This window comes from Rutilus rutilus, assembly GCF_951802725.1.
Source record: "Rutilus rutilus genome assembly, chromosome: 7".
Lineage (NCBI taxonomy): Eukaryota > Metazoa > Chordata > Actinopteri > Cypriniformes > Leuciscidae > Rutilus > Rutilus rutilus.
Window position 1 is genome coordinate 17,170,973 of NC_140221.1, and position 25,614 is coordinate 17,196,586.

The 25,614-nt window shown below is 36.8% G+C and overlaps 2 protein-coding genes across 5 annotated transcripts in view; both read right to left on the bottom strand.

Moving 5' to 3' along the window:
* rasgrf2b (Ras protein-specific guanine nucleotide-releasing factor 2b) overlaps positions 1-2,729 on the bottom strand; it is a 63,199-nt gene extending 60,470 nt beyond the window's left edge. For all 4 annotated transcript variants that reach the window (XM_084413363.1, XM_084413362.1, XM_084413361.1 and 1 more), the window contains exon 1: positions 2,094-2,729. In XM_084413363.1, coding sequence (XP_084269489.1) covers positions 2,094-2,369 — 276 coding nt within the window. In that variant the 5' untranslated portion in view covers positions 2,370-2,729. The remainder of the gene's footprint in view (positions 1-2,093) is intronic.
* Positions 2,730-6,169: 3,440 nt separating this feature from the next.
* Positions 6,170-25,614, bottom strand: part of msh3 (mutS homolog 3 (E. coli)) — a 67,374-nt gene continuing 47,929 nt past the window's right edge. The window contains exons 22-24 of the mRNA XM_084414059.1: positions 15,771-15,897; positions 7,074-7,242; positions 6,170-6,509 (exon numbers count right to left, since the gene is read on the bottom strand). Of these exons, the coding sequence (XP_084270185.1) occupies positions 6,428-6,509; positions 7,074-7,242; positions 15,771-15,897 (378 nt within the window). The 3' untranslated portion in view covers positions 6,170-6,427. The remainder of the gene's footprint in view (positions 6,510-7,073; positions 7,243-15,770; positions 15,898-25,614) is intronic.

Here is a 25,614-nt window from a genome sequence, read left to right on the forward strand (position 1 = left end):
TGACATTGCAAGTTAACTAGAGATATCATAATTTTGATAAATCAAAGTTCACAGCAGCTAACAGGCAAAGGAAACAAAACTAAAGACACGATTACACTCTTAAAATAACGGGGGTGGTACAATGGACAGGTTCTATGGATGCTAAATATTCTTCATGGAACCATACATACCAATAGTGCCAATAAAGAACCTTTATCTTTAAGAGTGTACATGAATCTTTGGCAACTGCAACATGAAATCAATAATAATTATATTAACTCATCAGCAGTTTAGCAGAGTTAGTGTTTAGATGGTTGATTGAAATCTGATTCAATCTATTTTTGATGCTTCCGAGGATCCACGATAAAACGTTTAGGCTAAATTACAAGTTCATAATTAAATCAATTGCTCCTGAAAAGAATGGACACAATCTAAGGACATATGAACTTACCTTGACATCTCAAATGGTTTATCCCTTAAAAAAAAGTCAATATAGTCTTTACTTACGTCATAGCCACAAAGCATGTTTTTCTACCAAGAGCTCAAGGTTTAGCTGAGCTGCACAATCTGGCTGCAAAACCATCTTTTCTCTGATGTTGTATCTTTTTTGTACACAACATTTAAATCGCTATGGGGAGACCTGTGCCAGCTAAACAACAGCATTCATATTTATTTGCTAAAAGTGAATTTGGTCAACGTTTGGACTACCAATGACTTAAAAACTAGAATAACAGACACAAAATCTCACTTGGATTTCAAGAGATTCAACTTTTACACAAGACTGTTCATGTAGAGGGGTTCCAATTTAGTCAGAAAATAGTGAGGTCTGAATAATTTGACATGAGATAAATACTATGGCAGCAGGTGAGATCTACACTATAGTGTTTACATAAATTATGACTGAAAAGTGGGGGGAAATTACCTTAAGTGATTATATGAATGCAACAGCAAATTTGTGCCTGTGAGAGATTTATCAGCAGATGAAAGTGTTAACCGAAAGATGAGCTTGGATAATTCCCATATTAGGCTACTTGTGATACTTCTGACACTTGTCTTACATAAAAAATAAAATAAAAAAAAATCTGTGCAAAGGTTCCAGTCTGCACCTGTTGAATAGGGAGCCTCTAAAGCTCTAACTGACATCACTTTATGACATCAGTGGCCACCTATTTTACATATTTTTTATGATACCAGCAGACCACTGCATTATAGGCACCAGAAGGTGAACATTTCTGGTTTCATTCACATTTCTTTGCCAGAAGAACATCATGTGAAATCCATTACCTCTCACATGCTACTAAGACATCACGAGACATTATAGATTTTATAGGAGTTCTCTGGATGTGATGGTCTCTCATTTAATGCATATGACATCATGGTCACGTTTCTGCGCTGCTCGAATCCTATTCAAAAGAGGACTTGGGGTGTCCAATGCAACAGGTTTTCACATGGAACATAAATAATTTATTACAAAGACATTTTTAATTATATTTTAGATATTTGCTACATATTGTCGACATTTTGATTATTATTTACAATATGAGCAGAAATAATAGCTATCTTCAAGTTGAACAATTACGTCAGTGATAATTCCATCGGATATTTACTCAAAATACAAAAAGCATAAAGGGTAACTTATTCCCTTTCACTTCCGGTATTCTTTACTTTTTTATTATTATAATATTTAATGTGAAAATTGTTCAATTACTTTAGGGGTTACGGTTTTTAAAAGGTATTTCAGTCTGTCATTTTAGGGCGCGATTTGTGGAGGTTCCTCACGCGCAAACAAAAACGTATTTTGGACACTCGGTTAGCTAAGCGTCAACATCTAAAAGACCTTTACACAACACAATATAGTTTTTGAGATTGGGCAATATATATATATATAATAAAGTGATTATGTATTGAATTGTATAGCCTACTGATACAGATCCTAACTGAAAGATCTAAAGCGGCGTAATGTTGCTATGGTTACCTCATCAGGAACGCGACTTCTATTCACTCCTACTAACTTGTAATTAAACTTGTGTCTTTAGAGAAACGTTGAAAATGCAGATGTAACGAATATATAAGACAACCCTCGTAATTCGTACTGATATGTTGAAGAAACTCACCAGCTTGTCAAGTGTGTCTTTGCCAACAGTGGATACCTTAGGCGCAGGGACTCGTTCACATGTGCATCCTTCCAGAAGATAAATCCCTGATGGTCGAGCGCTCTGGTCGGTGTCGAAGTAAAATAAAACATTCTGATAAAGTGCAAAAAACTTCTCGTGCCATTTGCTGTTTTCTGTGGTCTTCTTGCTGAGATAGCCTCGCTTGGTGCCCTCTTTACGCGCGATAACGGAGAGATACAGAGCGTGTCCCTCATTGTACCGAACACTCTTCTGCATTTTCCGTCTTGGTTTAATGTGTGTTCACTTGTTTGTCACCATATCCCATGTGATTTTAACTTTCCAACAAGGATGTTTGGAGAAATGCGCACGGGAAAGTTGCCGAGCTGAAGCGCGCGCACTGCTCATACGCGACTCATCCAAACGAGTACGGAGCCCAATCCATATTGGCCTGAAGAAAAGTTTGAACCCCGACGAACAACACTGTCAGTCAACGAGTAAAGCTCATGTAGTACAGCAAAATAAGCAGTAGTAGTGGACAGACGGTGAGAGAGAATCACTGTTGAGCTCAGATGTAATCGGCTTTGGCATCCTCTTAAAGAGACAGCGCTCCTCTCTCTCTCTCTCTCTCTGAGATTCACTTTCCCTTGAGGCTGAGCGCAGGTTTTAATGAGTGGGCGGACCGAAAGCGCGGGCAGAACGAATCGCAGATATTAATGAGGGGGCGGGCATTGCAGATATTTTAATGATGGGGCGTGGCGACGCGCAGGCACCTGACATGGGCAATTAGGCGCTTTAATGGTAGGTCAAGATGCAGTAAAAGAAAAACTAAAATTCACATTTAGTCCATGGCAACATGCAGAGTTCGAAATGAGGGGGGGGGGGGGGTCCCGGACCCTCCATAAGTCATTAGGGACCCCGACAAATATATTTTAACAATAAAAATGATTGTGAAAATTATAGGTCTTTAGTGACGTTTTATATTTATAACAATAATTTATTTATTTCCTAGCGCGAGGCAGCAATCAGGGCAGCTGTTAGCCGAGTGAGTTCCTGTACAGCATCGCAGATTGTTGTTGTGGTGCTCCCGCAGACACGTACTGTAGCTGAACACGGCAAAACGAGACCTCACAAAGAGTGAAATCCTGAATGAAAATCCTGTAAGTGCTTCGATTATGTTTATATCTCCATAATTGCTTATAGTAAAATATTAGGAGTTCAAGTTCAAGTTGCATAGATACCCAGTGTAATGATAAGAAGAGTACGTTTGTCAACGTTTTTTGCTAGCTGTAGTCATGATAGAATATCTTAAGGTTTTTTTTTAAACGTGTCCCTAAAGATTTTAGTTCAGGTTATGGATTGACTACTTTGAAACAAAGTAAACCATCTAATGTAAGTACAGTCTTTTCAGACATCATTATTATTCAATCCAGCGGCCAGTTGTTTTACAAATTCCATTTAATGTAACATAAGGGATGAGAAATGCCATTTGTATTTGAAGGTGCATGGTGCTGCCATAATGAGTACACCTGGTGGATTTAGAGTCAACTTCCTTGCTCAAGGACAGAATGGCCTGTTATTCACTTTGTCATGTCAGGGATTAGATTTATATAAGGTGCTGTAACTTTGTTGCTCCAGAGTTAGAGGGTTACCTGTTAGATTATAGCCACTTCTCCAGACACCACTACAATACTGGGCCTAGCCCAAACCATGAAAAAAATCTTCAGAATTTTTAATAATTTAATAATTACATTTTAGGGGTCCCCCCAAGAGTCCTAAGTCATTTCGAACCCTGGCAACATGTCATATTTCAGTCTTACAAATTAATTATTGAGGTACTAACACAATACTGTATATAAGACGAACAATACGGTAATAACTAGAAGCAGCATTAAAAATTGCACATTAAATACATGTCGTTTATCGCTCTATTGCATAAAAATTGCCATGCAAACAAGTGAAAGGGTGAGGTCACATTAGCAAAAAAGGTCCACGTTAATTACAAGTGAAGCGATATGAAGCACAGCTCACACAGAATTCACAAACCTTTCTGTGGGACAACCTGAAGAATTTGCATGACCATCTTGAACATGATGCGAAATCTATGTGGGGAAAATTTTCACCCTCATGTGATATTCTCAATCGTGTGGATTCCTACTGAATGACTGGATTTTGCCCGCCAGAATTCGCTGAACAATGGTAACACCATGTCTACACCGGATGCAGCCATGGCAAATCCATTTGTCATTCATATCAGAAGTAGCGCAAGCGCTTGGGAGTAGCCTACGCCAGAAATAAAACGAGGAATCAGTTTACTTTGGTGAATTTGTGGTGTCGCGCTGCAGCAGGCCGCATCCAGTGTAGACAGCATTATTGATTATAATGGGTTCCATTTGTAAATGTGATCGCACGTTAAAGTCGGGATTAAACAGAAGTTGCAATAGTCTTCCCTGCTGTGACGTATATTCGAGTGATATGACTTCCTGGACAAGAAAAAAAAAAAAAAAGTAGGGCGGAGCTTAATTTTGTCCTTCAGAAACAGATTGGGTTGTTCCATTGTTGTTAGTCACCACTTTTTATTAAGCAACAATATCAAGTCTATAAAACTCGTCAAAACTCTGCGAATCACAGCAAGCGTATCGGTGAGAACACTCATTTAAACAGCACACACACACCTGGACATCTGACTGCACTTCACATTTTTGACATTATCGATACTGCTTTTAATCGTAATGCAATGGACTGGTCTACAGGACATAAATTAAGCCTTTAAATAAAAGGGTTATTGGGCTGTTTACAGTTATATACAATAAAAGAGCATGGACAGCGACAGGAAATAGAAATGAACACAAAAAACCTGCCTAGTGCCTACCTTACACAACACTGACGGTGGACTTGCGCTCAGGAGTAGAGCGGCTGTGTGTGTTTCTGCACACACACATTATGACGTCACACTCGGCGCGTATGTTTTAAAAAACATAATTTTAACATATACATAACACATTAATTAGCCCACTTAAAGTGTTTATTACAAATAAATGACTAAATGCTAAAAATAAATAAATGTAAATGAAAAAAAATTTGCATTGCATTTACAATCCTGTGAAAACAGGGGGTGCTGCTGCAAATCAAATATTTTATAATACTGCAATATTATAAAAAAAAAAGAAAAAAAAAAGAATTGTACATTTTTATTTCATAGTGTCTTTAAACAAATACTTACAATAGGGCTTCTTCCCAATCTTTGTCCTGGAGGATCCCAGCACAGCACATTTTGAATGTGTCACTTGTGTCAAGTTGAAAAGTTTCGCTCTTCGTCCCATTCACTTCATAAGTACAGGAATTTGGATGAAGCTCTGGACTGGTCAGATAAGGGTCAGTGCAGGGGTACTTCAGGACCAGGACAGAAAAACACCAATTTACATGGATGCTTCCAGTGCAGATGCAAGTGACATCAGTATCTATCAACTTCAATTACATCTAATAATTCAACACTCATTTTCCTTTCCTTTATTTGCCTTTTTGGATGCTAAAGTGACGGATATAATGGGTTAAGATGGTTGTGATAACCGATATACTGTATTTTTGCCATAAAGACAGAAACTAATCCAAATCTATGTTAAAATGCAATTAAATCAGTTTACTTTATAAAGTGCGGCATATCTAAAATACTTAATTTGAAATGACATTTAAAATAACATTATTAAAGCAAACCTGGGGACTTCAAAGCAATGCAAATGTGAGTATGGGAAGAAGACGCAGGAGGGTTTTATGTTCTCTGACTGCTTCAGCTTTCATGAAGACTGATTATCATTCACCTCAGACGTTCATTCACCAGTTCAGATGTATCATTCACCTTTGGAGGACGATGAGATTACAGAAGAAACTTGTTCACCCATAATATATGAAAATTCTGTCGTCAATTACTCACCCTCTTGTCATTTCAAATCTTTTTGACTTTTCAAACATGCTTCAAAATATCTCATGTTCCGAAAAAGAAAGTAAGTCGTAAATAATGACAGGATTTTCATTTTTGGGTGAAACTCTCCCTTTAAAGAGAATGAGCACCACAATTTCCACAATTTGATGTCCAGTTTAATCAATGTAAATACCACATTACACTAACACTCTTAGAAACATGTGTCTTTTTTCTTTTTCATACGGTCACAAATATATTGAGAAATCTTCTGGTCAAAGCACCTGGATATGAGTGTCTATATAAAGACAACACAGGTGATGAAATACATGGTGTTTTTAAATACATGATATTCAGTGTTTGTTTTTTTAGTTTTTTTTTTGCAACCATCATCCTATGGGAAAAACCTATCATGCTAATATTAGGGACTGCACTTTTTCCAATTCAGCAATGTTTCCTTGTTGTTGATACTCCAGGCATCAGATAACAGTCTCACCATATTCCTATGTTTGTAAAAAGAGAAGGGGATAATATCATGTTACATCACACCATTACAAAAAGGTATAAACAGCATCTTCACTGAGTCAATACTTCAGGAAATATTTTTTAATAATGTAGCCAAATCAATCAAGACATTTCTGTTTTAGTGGCTGGTGTAAATTAGATAACAATAAAATAGATAACTGATTTTAAATATTAACATTATAAATCAAAGGGAGAGATTAATCTATTTACTTCCTCCTTTAAATTTATTTCAAGTGTTAATAGAAAATACATGCAACTGGACAAACTGGTTTACGTGCTGTATGTGAAAATAATCTATGCAAAGCAGCTGACTTTAATAACAGGACATGTACTTTTTAATACTGACTTCCATTTCTATGATCAAATGCATCATATGAATACACGTCTACTACTTCTATAACACTTTGTAACCTCTTCAGATTTTCAGATCAGTTCTCTCCCTGAATAGTCTAAATATTTGTTCTAAACTAAAGGAAGCTCCTCCACAATCCAAATCTACTACAGTGTTCTTTTTCCATTGTGTAACAAATCAGCCCACGTACCTCCGGCTGTTCACGAGAGCCTCCAACTCTTTGGACTTGAATGCAGCGGTCCTGAGGATGGACTCTGGGATTTCAGCCAGACGTGCTACATTTAGCCCGTAGCTCCTGGCGGCTGCGCCTTCAATCAGCTGATAGAGAAACGTGATGAACTCTGGGTGCATCTCCTCCTCTAGAAATGAGAGCAACAGAATTATTAAACACTTCGGAAGCACTCAGTGTAATATCAGAGAAATGATCAGAGGATGCACTGGGAAAGATCAAAGTTTTGAAAAAATTATTTGTGAAACAAGATCCATTATAATCCTGATAATGATGCTTAAAGGAATAATTCACTTAAAAATGTCTCATTCTGTCATCATTTACTCACCCTCACCCTGTAATACTTTAGTGGAGTACACAAAAAATGTATTAACTGATCAAATACAGTATAAAGTATATGATTACATGACCTTTGGCAAAAAGTGTAAAACCTGTGTAAAATACCCACATGATGGCATAAATGAGAAAATAGATTTTGTCTGAGAAAAGGTATTTCAATGAACAAGGGCAGAAAGTGAGTTTTGCCTGATCACTTTTTCTTCAGTGCTTAGAAAAAGTCAGTTCCTGTGTCATGGTGTGACAGAAACCGCAGATTTTTTATTAACCTTATTTGTGAATATGGTTTGCGAATATTATTAAACATTTCTCCCAATATTTCTCAGCAAATCGGTCACAAACTCAATCACCTTTTAAGTATTGCACAGATGTGCAGAAAAAAAAAAGAGAAAGCCTGAAGAATTTGAAGGAAGAAGGAGGAAAGAACCATGAATAAGTGAACCAAGCTGAGTTCAGATGATCTAAATCTGAACTCTGAATCTGGATAGGATTTGAAGATGAATTGCAATGCTGGATATGAAACTACACAGCACAGTACAAAGAGAAATAGAAGAGGAAAGACTACTTACGCAATAGGATTACTGTCATACACACAAGCCAGTTGTTAAGTAACCACTACCTGGCTCTTGTAACAGTGTTACAAGGGTTTAATGCTCCCGAATTTTCTTTCCTCGAAAAGTGTAAAGTTCCCCTGTTGTCAATAATTTGATCTCTTAAACCTTATCTTTGATCACCAAAATGACATATTTAAATGTTTTTTCCAGTGAAAAAAATCAATTTGAATTTGCTCACTCCTTTTCATTCACTCCTTCAAGTGAACAGTCTTAGTGGACTAACGTAGGGAATAGTGAATGAGGGTTTAGGGGGGCGATTTCGGATTCAGACCCTGTTTCTCATTCGCCATCTCTGAGTCAGACAGCTGCCTTCTAACAATCAGTATCCTTAGAAACGTCAGTGGAGAAAGGCATATAGTTCATCATAACATTGTAATATACATCATGTACATAATAGGGGTGTAACGGTACTCACGGTCACGGTCATGAAAACAAGTTATGACAGTAACTGTGTAAATTACTATATTTCAAAAATGAATAGGAGAAGTTAATGCAAAACCTGCCTAATGTGCAAATTACATTATTATTTTTTATTTGAGTGTTGATTATTGTATCTAAAAATAAATAGCAAGTGAATTTAATAGTTTGGGGTCTGTTGTTAATTGTAGCCTTTAATATTATAGTAATGTGCAAGAAAGGGCTCCCGATATATAGTTTACACAGCATTAGCGGAGATAAAAAAAAAAGTATCCTTAAGAAAATGATAATGATTACTGAATTTATTTAAAGTGAGAGACACCATTTGTTTAATAAAAAAAAAAAATAAAAAAAATTGTGTTTAGTTTACTCCCCACTGCTGTACCGAGCTGTTACTTCAATACCGATATTCGTAACGAACCATCATGTTTGTGTACCGTTACACCCCTAATACATAATTCACTCTGTATATTGCTAAATGTACCAGATTTTTCATATTAACAGACAAATATAACGGGATAATCTGGCTTCTCATGAGACTCCCACCTGCTTCAGAGCGGTCATAGTTAATGATATGCTAAAGCTCGCCTGCACATTGATGTGATTGGTTACATATTTGTGACGTAGAGAACAATGGTGATTTCGGACCACGTTTTTGAGACTGTCTTTGGTTCACTGCAGTTTTAAGGAGAAAATACTCATCAATGGTGTTGACTGATGAATTTGCACATGGTTTGTCTTAAAGCATATAAAAAAACACCACATAGACATATAAACAACATTAAAAGCTTGATTTTCACCACAGGGGGTCTTTAATTTATTCAGAACACCAGAATGCTTGACCCTGGTTGGTCAACAGATGTTTTAAGGTGCTCATCAATTTTCAGCATGACAATGAAGTCATTCAAGTTCCATACGTCATTGTCATGTTCCATCATGCAAAGCTGCTTCAAAGTTACGGTAGACTTAATTTTACATGTACATTTTACATGTACTTTTTATAGTAATAACAGTATATTATGCATTATTACATGCAACTAACCATAAATCAAACCCTAATCCTAACCCTACCTGTATATGTACATGTAGTTAACCAATATTTTTCAGTACTTAAATATATAATTACACTGTAACAAGGACTCCTTAAAATAAAGTGTAACCAAAGGAACTTATAGCCTGACAATCTACCACAGCAAAAGAAGCAGAAAAAGACACTTGAAAAATGTCTTGAGATCCACAAACATAATGTCTGCTAACCGTAGTAAGCCTGAAATGGTGCATGTACACTTTGGGTGTTTTCAGTAATTCATTATTCCTTATTTGAATCATTATCAAAAACTTGATCTCGTTTTTCGCAATCCCATCTGCTCAACACGACATACGAGCAAACATGATCTGTTGACCAGTCACTACCTGAAGTCAGCACAAATTATGCGATATGATACAGAAACCTCTCATGTTTCATAAAATATCTTAATATGTGTTTAAAAGATTAACCAAAGTATTAAGGTTTTGGAATAAGTTAATGATGACGCAAAATTATGACAATGTTCCTTTTTGGGTGAACTATCCCTTTAAGGCATTTACTTTAAATCAGGCTCTGCTCTGCCATGTCAGTAGATAACATGGACAGAAACCTGTCAAAAACTGTAAATAAATTAAAAGCGAGGCATGGAGCAGAGACGATTAAATTTAGCATTCAAATGTGAAAAAGTGACCTTTCTTATTCTTCAAGTTAAATGTAAGGCTTTACAGAAAATCATGAAGCACATGAGAAACACAGAAAATGATTTGGTATTGGTAAAGAGTTCAGTATTAGGGATGCTCATTTCGATTAATTTTCCCGACCGACAACCGGCACTCTTTAATCGATTATTAACCGTTAACTGATAAGATTCCAAATAAAAATGACGCGTATCTGTGACCCTTTAAAAAAATAGTTTTTTTTTTTTTTTTTTTAAGGGTTTATTTTAACGTGCAAAGTGCAAACAGCAGCATACAGAACAGATCAACAACAGAACCTGGATTCAGTTTAAATGAAGTATTTCTTTTGCGCACCTGCAGCATTTCTGACAGTGAGAGAAAAACAGAACAAAATAATACAAATAAAAAACAAAATAGGCCTACACTAAATATATTTTTTAAACTTAAATAATTAACAAATTAAGATGACAAAAAGAAAACACTGAATCCGTTTGAACAAAGCTTTCAAAAACCGGATTTTTTTTTTCCTTTAGACTAAGATTTTTCGTTAAATAAAAATAGCCGCCCTACCTCAACACCTTGTCTAATTTTTATTTAAAAAAAGCAACATATCAATCAACGTGATGTGGGGTCAGTCTGGAGCGCAGCCTGTTGACAGTCAAACGCGAAGTGTATATTCGCATCGCGTTATTTACTCGCTCTAGATTACTCGCGGGATGTTTTTCGCGTCACTCGCGAATAAAAATATACCGCGCAAAGGAGTGTGTCATCATCATCAACAACAACACAATTTCTTTCTGCCATAATTTTTCCGTCATGTCTGAAATAAATGATATTGCTGCTCTGTACTTGTTGTGGAAGTCCCAAATACGGAGGAAAGCCAAACGCCGACGTGTCTGGGTTCACATCACCATCCAGAGGCGCACTCAACTCGGTGAATTTCACCTCTTCACGCACATTTTCTGCTCGAGTTGAAATTTTTCAACTTGTCTTGCGTGGAAGACGCGATTGAGGCCATTATCGAGCTTTCGCGGCAAACGCGTCGCCCAATTCGCGTCTTTGCATTGACTTGTATGTAATCTACTCGCGCAAATAATTAAATTCGCGTTTGGTGTGAACACGCCATTAGACCCGCGGCAGAAAACACCCTCTCCTATGGGACGGATCGATGTCCCGGGAATACACAGGTAACGTCTCGCTAGAGACGTGTGTGGTTGCGCGTGTCTACGCGCTCCGTGAGTTAATACATATGCTATATAGTATTTTATTTTTAAACCATGCAGCAAACTAAAAAAAAAAAGCTTTAAAAAAAAAACGTTTTAAACCGTTTAACTGATAGTATTAATCGGTCAAAATGTTTACTTTCGGTTAACGGTTAAACGGTCAGTATTATATCATATTAATCATCATCATCATGTACTGGATAGAACTATTCCTGCAGACAGATCAAATAGACAATAGGTGGACTGACTAACAGAAGGTCTAAGAAAGTGTGCTGCACTCCTTGATCGCTCAAGCAACATAAGGTCAATGCAAAGGTAACACAAATGAGTAAGTGATCCATGAAATCCTGGATGACTTAGCTGACATACAATAGCAGAGGAACTGGTTCAGAGGCTATCAAAACCAGCATATTCCAAGACAATGCACTCCTCACTCTCTAATACTGCTTAGTGTGCACTGATGAAATCAACTTCCCGAACCAGACACTAATGGCTTTCTCAGATCATATCAAGATGAAGTTAATAAACGTGCTTAGCTCATTATCAAGAAAGGCAAGATCAGTAATACTGATGGATTGCACAGAACAGCCACACATCAAGCTATATCAAGGATGCAGATGCCAAAATATAAAAAGTACAAGCAGGGGAACAATGCTATAACTACAATATTATGGGTCCTGGAACAACAAAAATTATTATTTGACCACTCCCTGAACAAGGGCTTCATTCTCAAACATTTATTTACCATGGCTGTTGTTATTATACTGCTACATAATCTTGTGACAATGTTTAATTGTGCCCCATTTCATATATTAGCAGAATTCTTAAAGACCCCCCCTGTGGTGAAAATCAAGTTTTTAATGTTGTTTATATGTATATGTGATGTTTTTAAATGTGCTTTAAGACAAACCATGTGCAAATTCATAGGTCAACACCACTGTTGAGTATTTTCTCCTTAAAGGGATAGTTCACTTTGAAATTAATTTTTGATATGTTTTAGCTTACCTCAAGGGCATCCAAGATGTAGGTGTCTTTGTTTCCGCAGTAGTTTCAATTTTGATATTTTTAGGTCAAACCGTTCTTGTCTGTCAGTCATATAATGCAGGTCTATGGTCACTGTCTCAAAACACAAGCACAGAGTCCAAATTAAAACAATTCCCCATCGTCCAAATGAAACAATTCCCCATCATAAGTACACATTGATGGCCTAAGACACGAAACGAGCGGTTTGTGTGAGAAAACGAACAGTATTTATATCGTTGTTATCTCTTGAAAACAGCACACGTCCAAATGATCTGACGGCGCGGGCGGGTATAGATATATACACTAGATGTCGCTTGGCTACGATTTCGTTCCAATGAACTGCAGTAGCCAAGGCGACATCTATGTATATATCTATACCCGCCCGCGCCGTCAGATCATTTGGACGTGTGCTGTTTTCAAGAGATAACAACGATATAAATACTGTTCGTTTTCTCACACAAACCGCTCGTTTCGTGTCTTAGGCCATCAATGTGTACTTATGATGGGGAATTGTTTCATTTGGACGTGGGGAATTGTTTTAATTTGGACTCTGTGCTTGTGTTTTGAGCCAGTGACCATCGACATGCATTATATGACTGACAGACAAGAACGGTTTGACCTAAAAATATCAAAATTGAAACTACTGCGGAAACAAAGACACCTACATCTTGGATGCCCTTGAGGTAAGCTAAAACATATCAAAAATTAATTTCAAAGTGAACTATCCCTTTAAAGGATTAGTTCACCCCAAAATGAAAATTTCCTAATAATTTACTCATCCCAATGCCATCCAAGAGATCCATGTCTTTCTTACCTCAGTGGGAGAGAAATTATGTTTTTTAAGGAAAACATTTCTGGATTTTTCTTCTAACAATGGACTTCATTGGTTACAATCGTTTTTAAGTCCAAATCAATGCAGTTTCAAAAGTCTTTGAAGTGTTTAAACGGGCTGTATGCGATCACAGCTGAAGAAGAGGTTGTTCTCTAGCGAAACGATAGGTCATTAAAAAAAAAAAAAAAAAAAAATCATTTATAGACTTTTTACCTTCAATAGTTCAGATTGAGCTGATCAACAAACGGCCGGCAGAAGTACCGTCCCACTGTTTACAATGCGACCGTACGTAGGAGGATAGTTCAAATAGTATTGTTTGCTATTATATATATAGTAATAGTATTCAGTGAATATGAATATGAATAGTATATGAATAACATTCTGATGAATATGAATATTAGTTCAAATAGTATTGCCGGCGCCGGCATGACCTTTCAACGTGATGGCGTAGTTGCCTGTCCGTTTCTTGATCAGCTCAATCCGAACTATTGAAGGTAAAAAGTCTATAAATTATGATTTAAAAAAAAAAAAAAAGACCTATCGTTTCGCTAGACAGTCCCTCCAGAAAAACGCAGAGTTTTTTTGTGATTGTTGCGGGCAAAAATTCTTGATTATGCGGCGCGTTTTCTTAAAAAATGCGATGGAATATGCGGGAACTTGCAAAAATTGCGGGAACTTGCAAAAACTGCGGTTTGATGAAAAAGAGAAAAATGTTAAAAAAAAAATGTACTTTAATGTAAAGAGTCATTTCTTATTACTTCCTATGATAAGCAAGCATACTACATCACATAAAGTGCTGGGAATATTTAAGTTCTCATCTTGTTTTATTTCAGACCTTAATAAACACATGGCTCAAACTTACAAAACATTGCTTTACAAAATGAATATGAATATGAAGAATATAAACTTCTGTAAAAATGAATAAAATATAAAAAAATAAAATGTGTGCTTCCTGTTTTACAGAGGTAGCTATACAAAACAGACATCTTCTGTTAAAATAATTTGCCCCCACTGTCATGTAACGCATTGGGAAACTGCTTTGCGCTTATGTTTGTTGGCAAATGAGAATGATTTGTGGGCTTCATCATGGTTTCATCGGCATCACGGGGTTTGCAGCTTTTCAATGATGTCGCGTAATTACGTCACTTCATAACGTTCCCATGGCAACATGGGAAATGGCTGTGCTTGTGTGAAGTAAACGCAACAATTTTCAACTTTCTGCTAAGATATATGTGACTTTTTGCAACGAAAATGCGGGGATTTTGAAATCATGCAAGCCCGCATATTTTGCACGTGGAAATCTGCAATTTATGCGGCGAAAGTGCAGCGTATTTGAAAAAGCGCGGCCCCCGCATAAATATGCGGACTTTGGCTGATTATGCATTGAATCATGCGATCGCATAATCGCGTTTTTTCTGGAGGGACTGGCTAGAGAACAACCTCTTCTTCAGCTGTGATCGCGTACAGCCCGTTTAAACACTTCAAAGACTTTTGAAACTGCATTGATTTGGACTTAAAAATGATGGTAACCAATGAAGTCCATTGTTAGAAGAAAAATCCAGAAATACTTTCCTCAAAAAACATAATTTCTCTCCCACTGAGGAAAGAACGACATGGATATCTTGGATGGCATTGGGGTGAGTAAATTATTAGGAAATGTTCATTTTGGGGTGAACTAATCCTTTAAATTGCAGTGAACCAAAGACGTGGTTTGAAATTGCTGGTGTTTCTGACGTCACAAACTACCTTGTAACCAATCAGGACAACGTATGATCGTTAACGAGTGGATCTCTGAGCTGGTGTGAGTGGGTGTATAGTTACATTCAAGCTATTTTAAGGCATGTAGAAATTTGCTTTCAAGGAAAAAGCTTTTAAATATGTAATTTTGGTGATCCCCGGGGGACTTTAAGTCCTTATCGATGCTCTTAGTTTCCTTTTAGAAGGGTCCTGTTTATCTGCCTTATGCATAGATTAATTTTAAATAGACTTTTACTGCATTTTGAGTATAATTAGCTGCAATTGCTCTTTGGTTACAAATATCCTTTGCCAGATTAAAACACCCTTTTAAGCCATACATGAATATTGATTGGATATCATCAAAAAGCTACCAAAAAGTCAGCAAGGATGCATGTAATGTAATGACTTTTACAATGTAAACTAACAAAATATTTCACATAAAAGCTTTCTAATACATCAGAGAAGTAGCTCTTGAGCAGAAAATCAGCATCTTAGAATGAAGGATCATGTGAAATTGAGTAATGACTGCTGAAAATTCAGCTTTGTAATCACAGGAAAAAAATATTACAGGAATAAATTCATTCTTAAAATATATTAAATTAGACAACTGTTGTTTTAAATTTTAATGTCACAATATTTATTAAGAGACTTTGAAGGAAAACATTAATCTTCTTAAAAATGATCTTAACAACCCCAAACTTTTGAACAGAAGTGTAAATATTACATAAGCTTATGTAATGCAAGTTGGTACTGTAGATATATGCATACACACCATCAGAAGTGCTCTCTGGCTCATTGAGCAGGAAAGCCATGTGGTAATTCCCCACATGCTGCGGGTACAAGTGCTCCAGCTCACATAACGGAGGATAGTGGGTCACAAACAACGTCAGACACTTCACCTGCAGAAACACACAGAGAAGAAAAAGAATCTAAGTCCACACATCTGAACATAATATAAAGCCGTCAATTCTGCACCGCTAACATCACCAAACAGAATTGCAAAAGTAACTAGAAAAGGAAAGTTTGTCAGATAAACTATAATGTCGACTTGATGAATTCTTACCTGAAAGTTTAAAATCTACTAAGCAGTTGCTAAGGTGTTCTGTCAGATGGATGGCAGATAGATTGAAGTTAAAGGGATAGTTCACCCAAAAAAGAAAATTAGCCAATGATTTACTCACCCTCAAGTCATCCTAGGTGTATATGACATCCTTCTTTCAGACAAATACAATCAGAGTTATATAAAAAAATGTCCTGGCTCTTCCAAGCTTTATAATGGCAGAGAGTGGCCGTTTCTGTTTTGAAGTCCATAAAAATGCATCTATCCATCATAAAAATTTACTTAATAAAGTTATAAATATGGATATTTTTCTTACACTAACGCATCGCTTCACTTCAGAAGGCCTTTATTAACCCCCCAGAGCTGTGTGGAGCACTTTTATGATGGATAGATGCACTTTTATGGACAGAAACGGCCATTCACTGCCATTATAAAGCTTGGAAGAGCCAGAACATTTTTTTTTTATATATCTCCGATTGTATTCGTCTGAAAGAAGAATGTCATATACACCTAGGATGACTTGAGGGTGAGTAAATCGTAGGGTAATTTTCATTTTTGGGTGAGTAAAAAAATAAGTAAGAACACTGACTGTGCGAAGTTTGGTGATTTTAGCTTGAAAGCTACAGTCAGAAAGGACAATTTCTACTAACAACTAAAGACAATCCATTAGGAATAACAATATAGATTTGGTTACTCAGCATCCTGCCTGTGTGAAAGAGCGAGACATCCTTGAGCCAGACGCACAAACCACGCAAACAGCAACCACCCCCTCACTCGCCACTTACGAACATTATCAGCAGCCCATTATCTGCATAGCATTACCACCTCACACCAATGCGCACATCTCATTCCAGAGGTGGGGGGACGTGTTCATTCCTCCATTTATTGATGTGTTTTTTTAGCAGGCTCATGTGAGGTATTGAGCTAGAGTGTGAATATGAGACACACAGAGGATACGCAGACAGGGCGCTGAAGCAGAACAAGAGACATGAGGCTGCTCTTGGCATTATCATTCAGTTTTGCTTACAGAAGTCTTAGTTTGGCAGGTCAGAAGATTACACATGGGTTGGCGTGAAGGACGTAAAAATGTGGCACAATCAAAGAAAATGCTGCTTCTGCACTGTATATGCCATAAATAAGATTTATGTCTTGTTTTTTTTCTGTGATGTAGTCCTAGCAAGAAGTTCACATTTATTACAGGCAGTCTTTACTTTTACTGATGGAGGTGTTAGAGAATTTCAAGGCAAAGCTGCTAACTTTACCATCCTTATCAAATACAACCAACATTACTTGTAAATACATATGATGAGAACATTACTGAAGCTTACAGTGTATCTTATTGGTCACTAAGTTTTTAAACACCGGACAAAGAAAACAATTTTTTACTTGAAGGATAAAAAAGTGTTTCTGTTATATGGAGAATGCTCAACCTAGTGATACTGTAGGTGAATAGGAGTGCATTGCTTCTACTCAAATTCTTGTTTGTGCCAAATATTCATGTTCGATGTGAAAAGGCCTTTAGTTTAAATTTATATTTACATTACAATTACAATAAATAGTGCAGTCACACAGTTCAATTATTATTAATGTTGAAAACAGTTGTGCTGCTTAATATTTTTATTTTCTTTTTCAGGATTCTTTGATGAATAGACAGTTCAAAAGAAACAGCTTTTATTTGGAATTGAAATCTTTTGTAATATTATAAATGCCTTTACTGTCACTTTTGATCAATTTGATGCATCCTTGCTGAATAAAAGTAGTTTTTTTTGTTTTTTTTTACATACTGACCCAAACCTTTTGATATACTTTTAAATATTTTAAACAGAAAGTGTTGAGTACATAGATTCAATACCATGAACCTTGTAAACTTCGGTAAATTCAGTTACTTGTTTTTCTGTCTGGGAACTTTTAAACATGACTTTGTCTTCTGGCAGGTTGATAAAGACTTGTGCCCCCTTACTCCTGGAAATGATGTAAAGCCAGCCACTCAGATAATGTACAGATTGTAAATCATTAAATCGACTAAGTTTTCAATCAAGTAATTTATCTGTCTATGAAAGCGCACTGTGATACCAAAGACATTTGATCTTTAAATGGGACCTATTATGCCCCTTTTTACAAGATGTAATATAAATCGTAGGTATCTCCATAATGTCTCTGTTTCAGCTCAAAATACTCCACAGATCATTTACTATCCCATGCCCAAAATGCCCCTTTTTGAGTGGAAGCAAAACACACTGTATTCATACGTACATGTATCTTTAAATGCAAATGGGCTGATTTCCACTGTAGTAGTCAATGTAATTGACTCTCGCAATTGACATTTGCTCCATTTACTTTAAGTCAAAACTGGGCCGACAATAAGAATATTTATTACACTCTGAATAATGTGTAATACACGCTATTAATAAGTGTAAAACACTCTGCTTTAACAGGAGAGTTCAAGATACTAAAAATAATATATAGTCTAAATACATATAATGTACACTTATTCCTGTTGGCAGTTTCGTTTTTAAATATTTGTTTAATGATGAACACAAATTAGGATATCATGGAAACCACAAAGCTGGCATGGAAGTATGCATAAAATTACACATTTTATTGTAAAGTAAGCTACAAGTAGGATAAAACTGTGACTGATATTGTTTCTGCGACAGCTCCAGCTCTCTGACACATGAATCAGCAATTTCAGACACAGCAAAGGAGTCGACATAATGAATAAAGCTCTGCGTTTTACCCAAAATTGAACATTCTTTAAAACGTGAAAAAAGAAAAAAACTATTGGAAAAATACGCTAGCCTCTGGTAAAAATGTTGTGTAAAACCATGTAAAAGTTGCATAATAGGTCCCCAGTCAAGTGCATAATATAGTTATGTGAAGCAATGAAAAACTAGCAGCCACTGAGTGAAAGGAGAGTTCTTAAAGGTCAAGACAAAGTTTCCCAAGTTCGAAGTTCCGAATAACATTACGAGATCTTAAGCACACCTTCTCACTTCTTCAGTTATCTCAACTTAGAAATGCTCTCTCTAAATATTGAGGAGTGACTGCCTGCCTCTATCATGTGCCTCCAACTGCCTCTTCGCTATGGCAACCAATGCTGCTCTACTACCCATTGCTCACAGAAGAAAGTTCTGCGTCAAGGCTGCTCACAATGCATCATTCAAGGGTGTTACACAACAAACGTATTTACATTCTTAAATACAGCGCAGGTGAACGAGTGAGCCTTGTTGCCATGGCGATGTGCAGACACTCTCTGCAAGATGCTGCCAGGACACATATATGCACTATAAAGGCAAACGGGCATGGACAAAAAGCTATTCTAGTGTGAAGGGAGGAATTTCAATATGAAGCACACGCTTGAGCAAACACTGAAGCGTTGTATTTTTGAACCTCTGTGAGTGCGCAGTGTCACAACTACAGCTGTGCAGCGCGAGTCTGAGCGTATAATGATCATGATATTCTAAGTGGATTCTAGTGTACAAAATAAGACTGGAATTTGACATTTGAGGAAACTGTGAGTGGTGCTTGCGCTTTATAGTCACCACCAACTTGCTAGGGTGTTGGCATGTAATTACTAAGGTGTTCAGAATTGCTATTAATTTGTTATTAATAAAATTAATTGTAATTACACATTATTTTACCGGAATAAGCTTCACATCAAGCCTGATCTCCGTTTGCAACCTTGTTCTCTTCAGTCCGAAATACAGTGCTTGGTAAATGCTAAACAACAACAACCTTTGCATTAGGTGAGTCACAAAGATTTTAGTTTTTAAGGTGTAATTGTCTAATTATGTGCCAGAGTCTCTTGAGGTGCGGTCAGGCCCGGTTCCACGGGGGTGCAGAGGGTGCCAAAGCACACTCAAATGAAAGAAAGAGCACCCTCAGTTGAAGCTGTAATAATAGGACATTGGCGAACCGATTTGGCAAACGCTCCATTGCGTATTTGTTTTTGCGCTCTGGAGAGTGTCAAATGCTTCTGTTTACAACCTGCTTTTGCAGTGTTGAGCAACGTAGCCAATCGCAGACATATCTGTTGATTTCTTGAATGCAATGGCCAATCAGAGGGGTTTAAGTTAGTCAGAATTCACTCACCGCTCAAAACGCTGGAGTTTTTATTCAGTGCTGAGCTTTGCAAGCTCACGAATCCTCTCATTTTAACAAACAAATTGTAGACGGCTTTATTGATTAACGGCCACAAACAAGTTGCACATGCAAAATTCACTCTCGAAATTGCAATGATTGACTTAGTGACCACTGCAATGGAAAGTTTTTGCAAAGTCTGATCGATTTATGTGCATTAAGGCTAGAGCACCTGATTTGATTCTGGAACTGGGCCTGAGCTCGGTAACCCATTATCTGCATTTTCTGTTTGTTGCCAGTTTATTTAATAAAGACTGTGTTAACAATCTCTGTTTCTAAGTCCTCATTAACCAACGCGACAGATAGTCAGGTCTGTTAAAATTATTGCGGTGGGCCACGGAAACTTAAGTCACCATATATATATATATATATCAGTTTCACTTAAAAAAAAAAAAAATCACAAAAAAAAAAAAAGTATATAATTTATTTTTATTTTATTTTCTCTCAAAAAAAATAAGAATAAAAATTAATATTATATTATATTATATTATATATATATATATATATATATATATATATATATATATATATATATATATATATATATATATATATATACACACACACACTTAATATTGTAAATGCTGGCAGGATAAGTAAAAAGCTGTACTACGACAAAAAAAAAAAATATATATAATAATAATAATAATAATAATAATAATCCCCATTATACAAAACATCTGAAAGACCCCTGAACCCTAATCATGAACAATAGTAAAATGCCTTAAAAAACACCACCAGTAGTCATTTTGATTTCCATAAAACATCAACAGCTTTGAAACAAACAGTTGTCATGCCAATTCTGTGAGCAATATGCATCAGATGGTCAGTGAATGGCCATGGCTGTAACGTCTGACACTGTCCCAACCAGGCGAGACACGTTTCTAGTTTCCACTGAGTAATTGGTCAAGCAATTAGTCTCACCTCACTGAAAACGAACATGTACATTACCATTATGTCGCACAATCACACCCAATCAGAACATATTTGATGTTTAACATACAGCAGAGTGGGATTTTGGACCAATGACATTTCCACAACTAATAGAATGCCAAAGAAATAGAAAAAGCAACCTACAAAATGTTTTGCTTCTTGTAGCTGGTTTATAAAAAAAAAAAAAAAGATAATTTAGGTTATATTGCATCATATAAGGCTGAGACGTGATGTTACAGGTGGTATGAAAAAGTGATGGGAAATAGCTATCTGTAATAGTTATGTTCTGTTAGTTTTGTTTTCATGGACTTTTAGTACGTATTCATTAGTTCCTGTTGTCCTTTGTTTGGTTTCCCGCTACTTATGAGTTGCTATGGAGATTAATTTATCATCACAGGTGTTCATCATCAATTACCCTTGTTTTCCTTTGTATATAAGTTGCTGTGTTTTTCTGTCTGTTCTCGTCAACGCATACGCTGAGTTTGGTTGTTTTTTGCCTGTGTAAATAAAGCCTATTCTATATTTCATCTTCATCTTGTTCCTGTTTAACCACGCTTTGCCAAGCGTGACACTATTAAATGAGAACCCTTTTTTTGCTTGAGAAATGCTTTGAAACATACAATTTATTAAACTTGCAAAGCCTGACATATGCATGTTAATCTTGAAATATTACTAACAATACAACAATATCACTAACAATATAAAATTCTTAATTTTAATTTATAAATATTGCTAACAATTTCACAGCAAAAAGACATGTACAACAACCTGAGGGTGGACATTTGTACAATTATACAAAAAGGCCTTTTATATGCAAAAACAAAAAGAAAAAAAAGAATTATCAATCAGATGACAGAAGGTATTGTGTACAATACCTGTTACAATACCTGTTGATTGTGTACAACAGGTTTTTCAGCAACATTTTGATCATGCTGATAATTTAGAGGCCTTAGAAATTTGAGTATCAAATATGATACAGTAGAAGCATTATAGGGTAAATAAGTGCAGACATGGCAAAATTAACTTAAAAATGTAAGTTAACTGCTGAAATTCAGCTACATTTAGGCCTTGTCCACACGGACATGGGTATTTTTATAACCGTGACTTTTTTTACGCGGTTCGGCCGTTCGTCCACACGGAAACGCAGTATCAGGTCACTGAAACCGAACATTTTTGAAAACCCCTGCCAGGGTGAGGATTTTCAGAAACGCCGGTTGCAGTGTTGTCGTGTGGACAGTAAAACCGGGGTTTTTGCTTCTGATTCAGGCTTCTGATTGGCCAACGTGGCTTTACGATTAAGGTTATATCGCCGCCTGCTGGTGTGGCATGCTCTTGACAGTGCGTGATAGCGTGTTTTTACGTTTTCATATAGGCGGAGATATCTTTTAAACCGAGCATGTGTGGACGGGATTTTTTTTTAAAGCGCAGGAGGAAAAACTCTAGGCCTGTAATGGACTAGGCCTTATACTCTCTATTGAATGCATAAATATTCTATATCTCTGTTGTCACGTCCCCTATAATGGCTGATGATTATCTGAGACTACGGCCACATTTACATTGCATGGTTCAAGTGACCCAATTCCAATTTTTCCCTCCCATGTTGAACACATTGGATATGACCCATGAACTTGTAAAGCAGGGGGAAAAAAAGCACATGGATTCCGATATTCTCAGATCGGTTTCAGGCATCATTAATATGTGGAAATAAATGTCTCATTAATAATATTATTATTTCATCTGGATCCATTGCAAATCGCGCCATTTTTACTTCCTTTTCGGCCTAAGCTTTTCCGGGTCAACCTTGGGTTGTTTCGCCAAGTGTACAGTGTAAATGCAGATATCGGATATGGGTCACTTTTAAAAGAAGATGTTAGCTGGTCGTCAATGAAATCTGATATAGTCAACAAATCGGAATTGGGCATCAAGACCTGCGTGTAATTGCGGACTAATAGTACCCAAAAATAAATTTCATAGCGAGTGAGAAAGAGGAAAAGAATGGAAGAGAGGGAGAATGATGTGAAAAAGATCTGAAAAGAGGACAAAAGCAACAATGCCTTGGCTATTCTGTATCACAGTGGAGTTGTGGCAAACAAGCCCATCCATGTGCCAATAAATAAATAACTCCAGCCTGAGGCAGTATCAGTACAAGAGAACTGTGGTGGGAGAAAGAGAGCAAAATAGAAAAAGAAAGAGTGATAGATCTTGCACCTTAGCCAATGCCATCGAGACACACAATATTATGCAATACCCAGTGGAGCCCACCCTCTGACAGCCCAAACACCAGCACAGCATCAAAAGTGACGTTTACCTACAATATGAGTAACTACAGCCAACAAGAAACTAATTAGCACTTTTAATTTGCCACACTCAGGATATGATTGCCAATTTCACTAGCATCCATCTCATTTAACTTGGCAGCAATAGTTGGTGTTCACATTGGTGTGAAGTGGCTTATATATTGAGAATCATTTGTTGATAAATTTATACCCGTGGAGGATGCTGTAAAAAAGACAAAACTGTATAAACAGTAAGTTAACATATTTGTACGTTTCCTCACACTTTTCCCCAAACTTACTGGTTGAATCAATGTTGCTGTATCGGACTGGTTGGGAAGGTCAAACAAACAGAATGTTTTGAAACCACCACAGAACATCTGAGAAATCATTCGGGAAAATCAACCTACCAATGGTTAACTTTAGAAGAACAAAATAAAAAATAAAAAATAATAATAATAATGTCTCACGGGGGATAAACAGGGAGACTCTAGATGTACTGTGTCCCAATGGATGGACTGGTATAAGATATTTTTTCTATGTGTCTGGGGAGTATTAGTCTCCCTTGAGTCAAACATATCACCCTTGATGCTTTGCTCTGGAGTATAAACCATTAAGGCGCTACCCAGTAGCAGAGAATTTTTGACCTTGCAGCAGTAGGAAGAAAAACATTTTTAATTTCTGCCAGAATTGCACCTACTATGACATATTGCACGTCATACTTTCAAACGCTGCCAGATGCCAGAGAACTGTTATTAAAACTGTGAATGCTTTAATGAAGTTCACACTTTAAACTAAGGCATCATTTTGGCTCTTTTGATTCCAGTCTAAGACTTGCGTGTTTTTCTTTTCGCAGAGTAAATGTACTGCTGATAGCAAACACAGCTGTCCCCACAGAATGTCATTTTAACACAAAGTCTAACATGGTCACGTGGTCAAAGAACTGAAAACCTTTCATTTAATGTATCCTCTCAAAAGTCACGACTATGTATTTAAGGACCAGTTTTGAGTGAGAAGAGAAATCAGCAAATGAAGACAAAAATATGATCCATAGAGAGTGTTTAGCCTTTTTTATACTTTTTCAAAGTTGACTTTCAACACATAAAAGCAACACAATTTTGTGAAATTATTAATAAATAAATTCAGATGCATTTAAAGAAAATAAATGTATATTAGCAGATATTTCAGTAGTCAAAACTTTCACCCAATCTATTTTGAAATTGCATTTAATATACCTCATTGAGAACGATTAATCCATTTATCCTTCCAGTGAAAACGACAGATTTCTCTTTAGTGACGAATGCCAGACTTCTCCAATCATTTACTCCAATTAAATCCAGCGCCTCCACAATCGACTGTAAGCTTACATAAATGTTTGAGCACAACACCCACATTTCAAATTGCAATTAACAACCTATATAGATAGAACCAAGTCTCCGCTCTACTTTTGATTTCCGATAATCTGTTATTTGCTACTTCTATTTCAAAGCAACTTTATTGACCAAAACCAACATCAAGGGCCATCTTTAGGGCTGCCCACGACTAAAGATTTTCCTAGACCATTGGTATTTGTTCATTTAAGCCATTAGTAGTCAACTAGTCACACATTTAAATATATTATTTACACTCACCTAAAGGATTATTAGGAACACCATACTAATACTGTGTTTGACCCCCTTTCGCCTTCAGAACTGCCTTAATTCTACGTGGCATTGATTCAACAAGGTGCTGAAAGCATTCTTTAGAAATGTTGGCCCATATTGATAGGATAGCATCTTGCAGTTGATGGAGATTTGTGGGATGCACATCCAGGGCACGAAGCTCCCGTTCCACCACATCCCAAAGATGCTCTATTGGGTTGAGATCTGGTGACTGTGGGGGCCATTTTAGTACAGTGAACTCATTGTCATGTTCAAGAAACCAATTTGAAATGATTCGAGCTTTGTGACATGGTGCATTATCCTGCTGGAAGTAGCCATCAGAGGATGGGTACATGGTGGTCATAAAGGGATGGACATGGTCAGAAACAATGCTCAGGTAGGCCGTGGCATTTAAACGATGCCCAATTGGCACTAAGGGGCCTAAAGTGTGCCAAGAAAACATCCCCCACACCATTACACCACCACCACCAGCCTGCACAGTGGTAACAAGGCATGATGGATCCATGTTCTCATTCTGTTTACGCCAAATTCTGACTCTACCATCTGAAT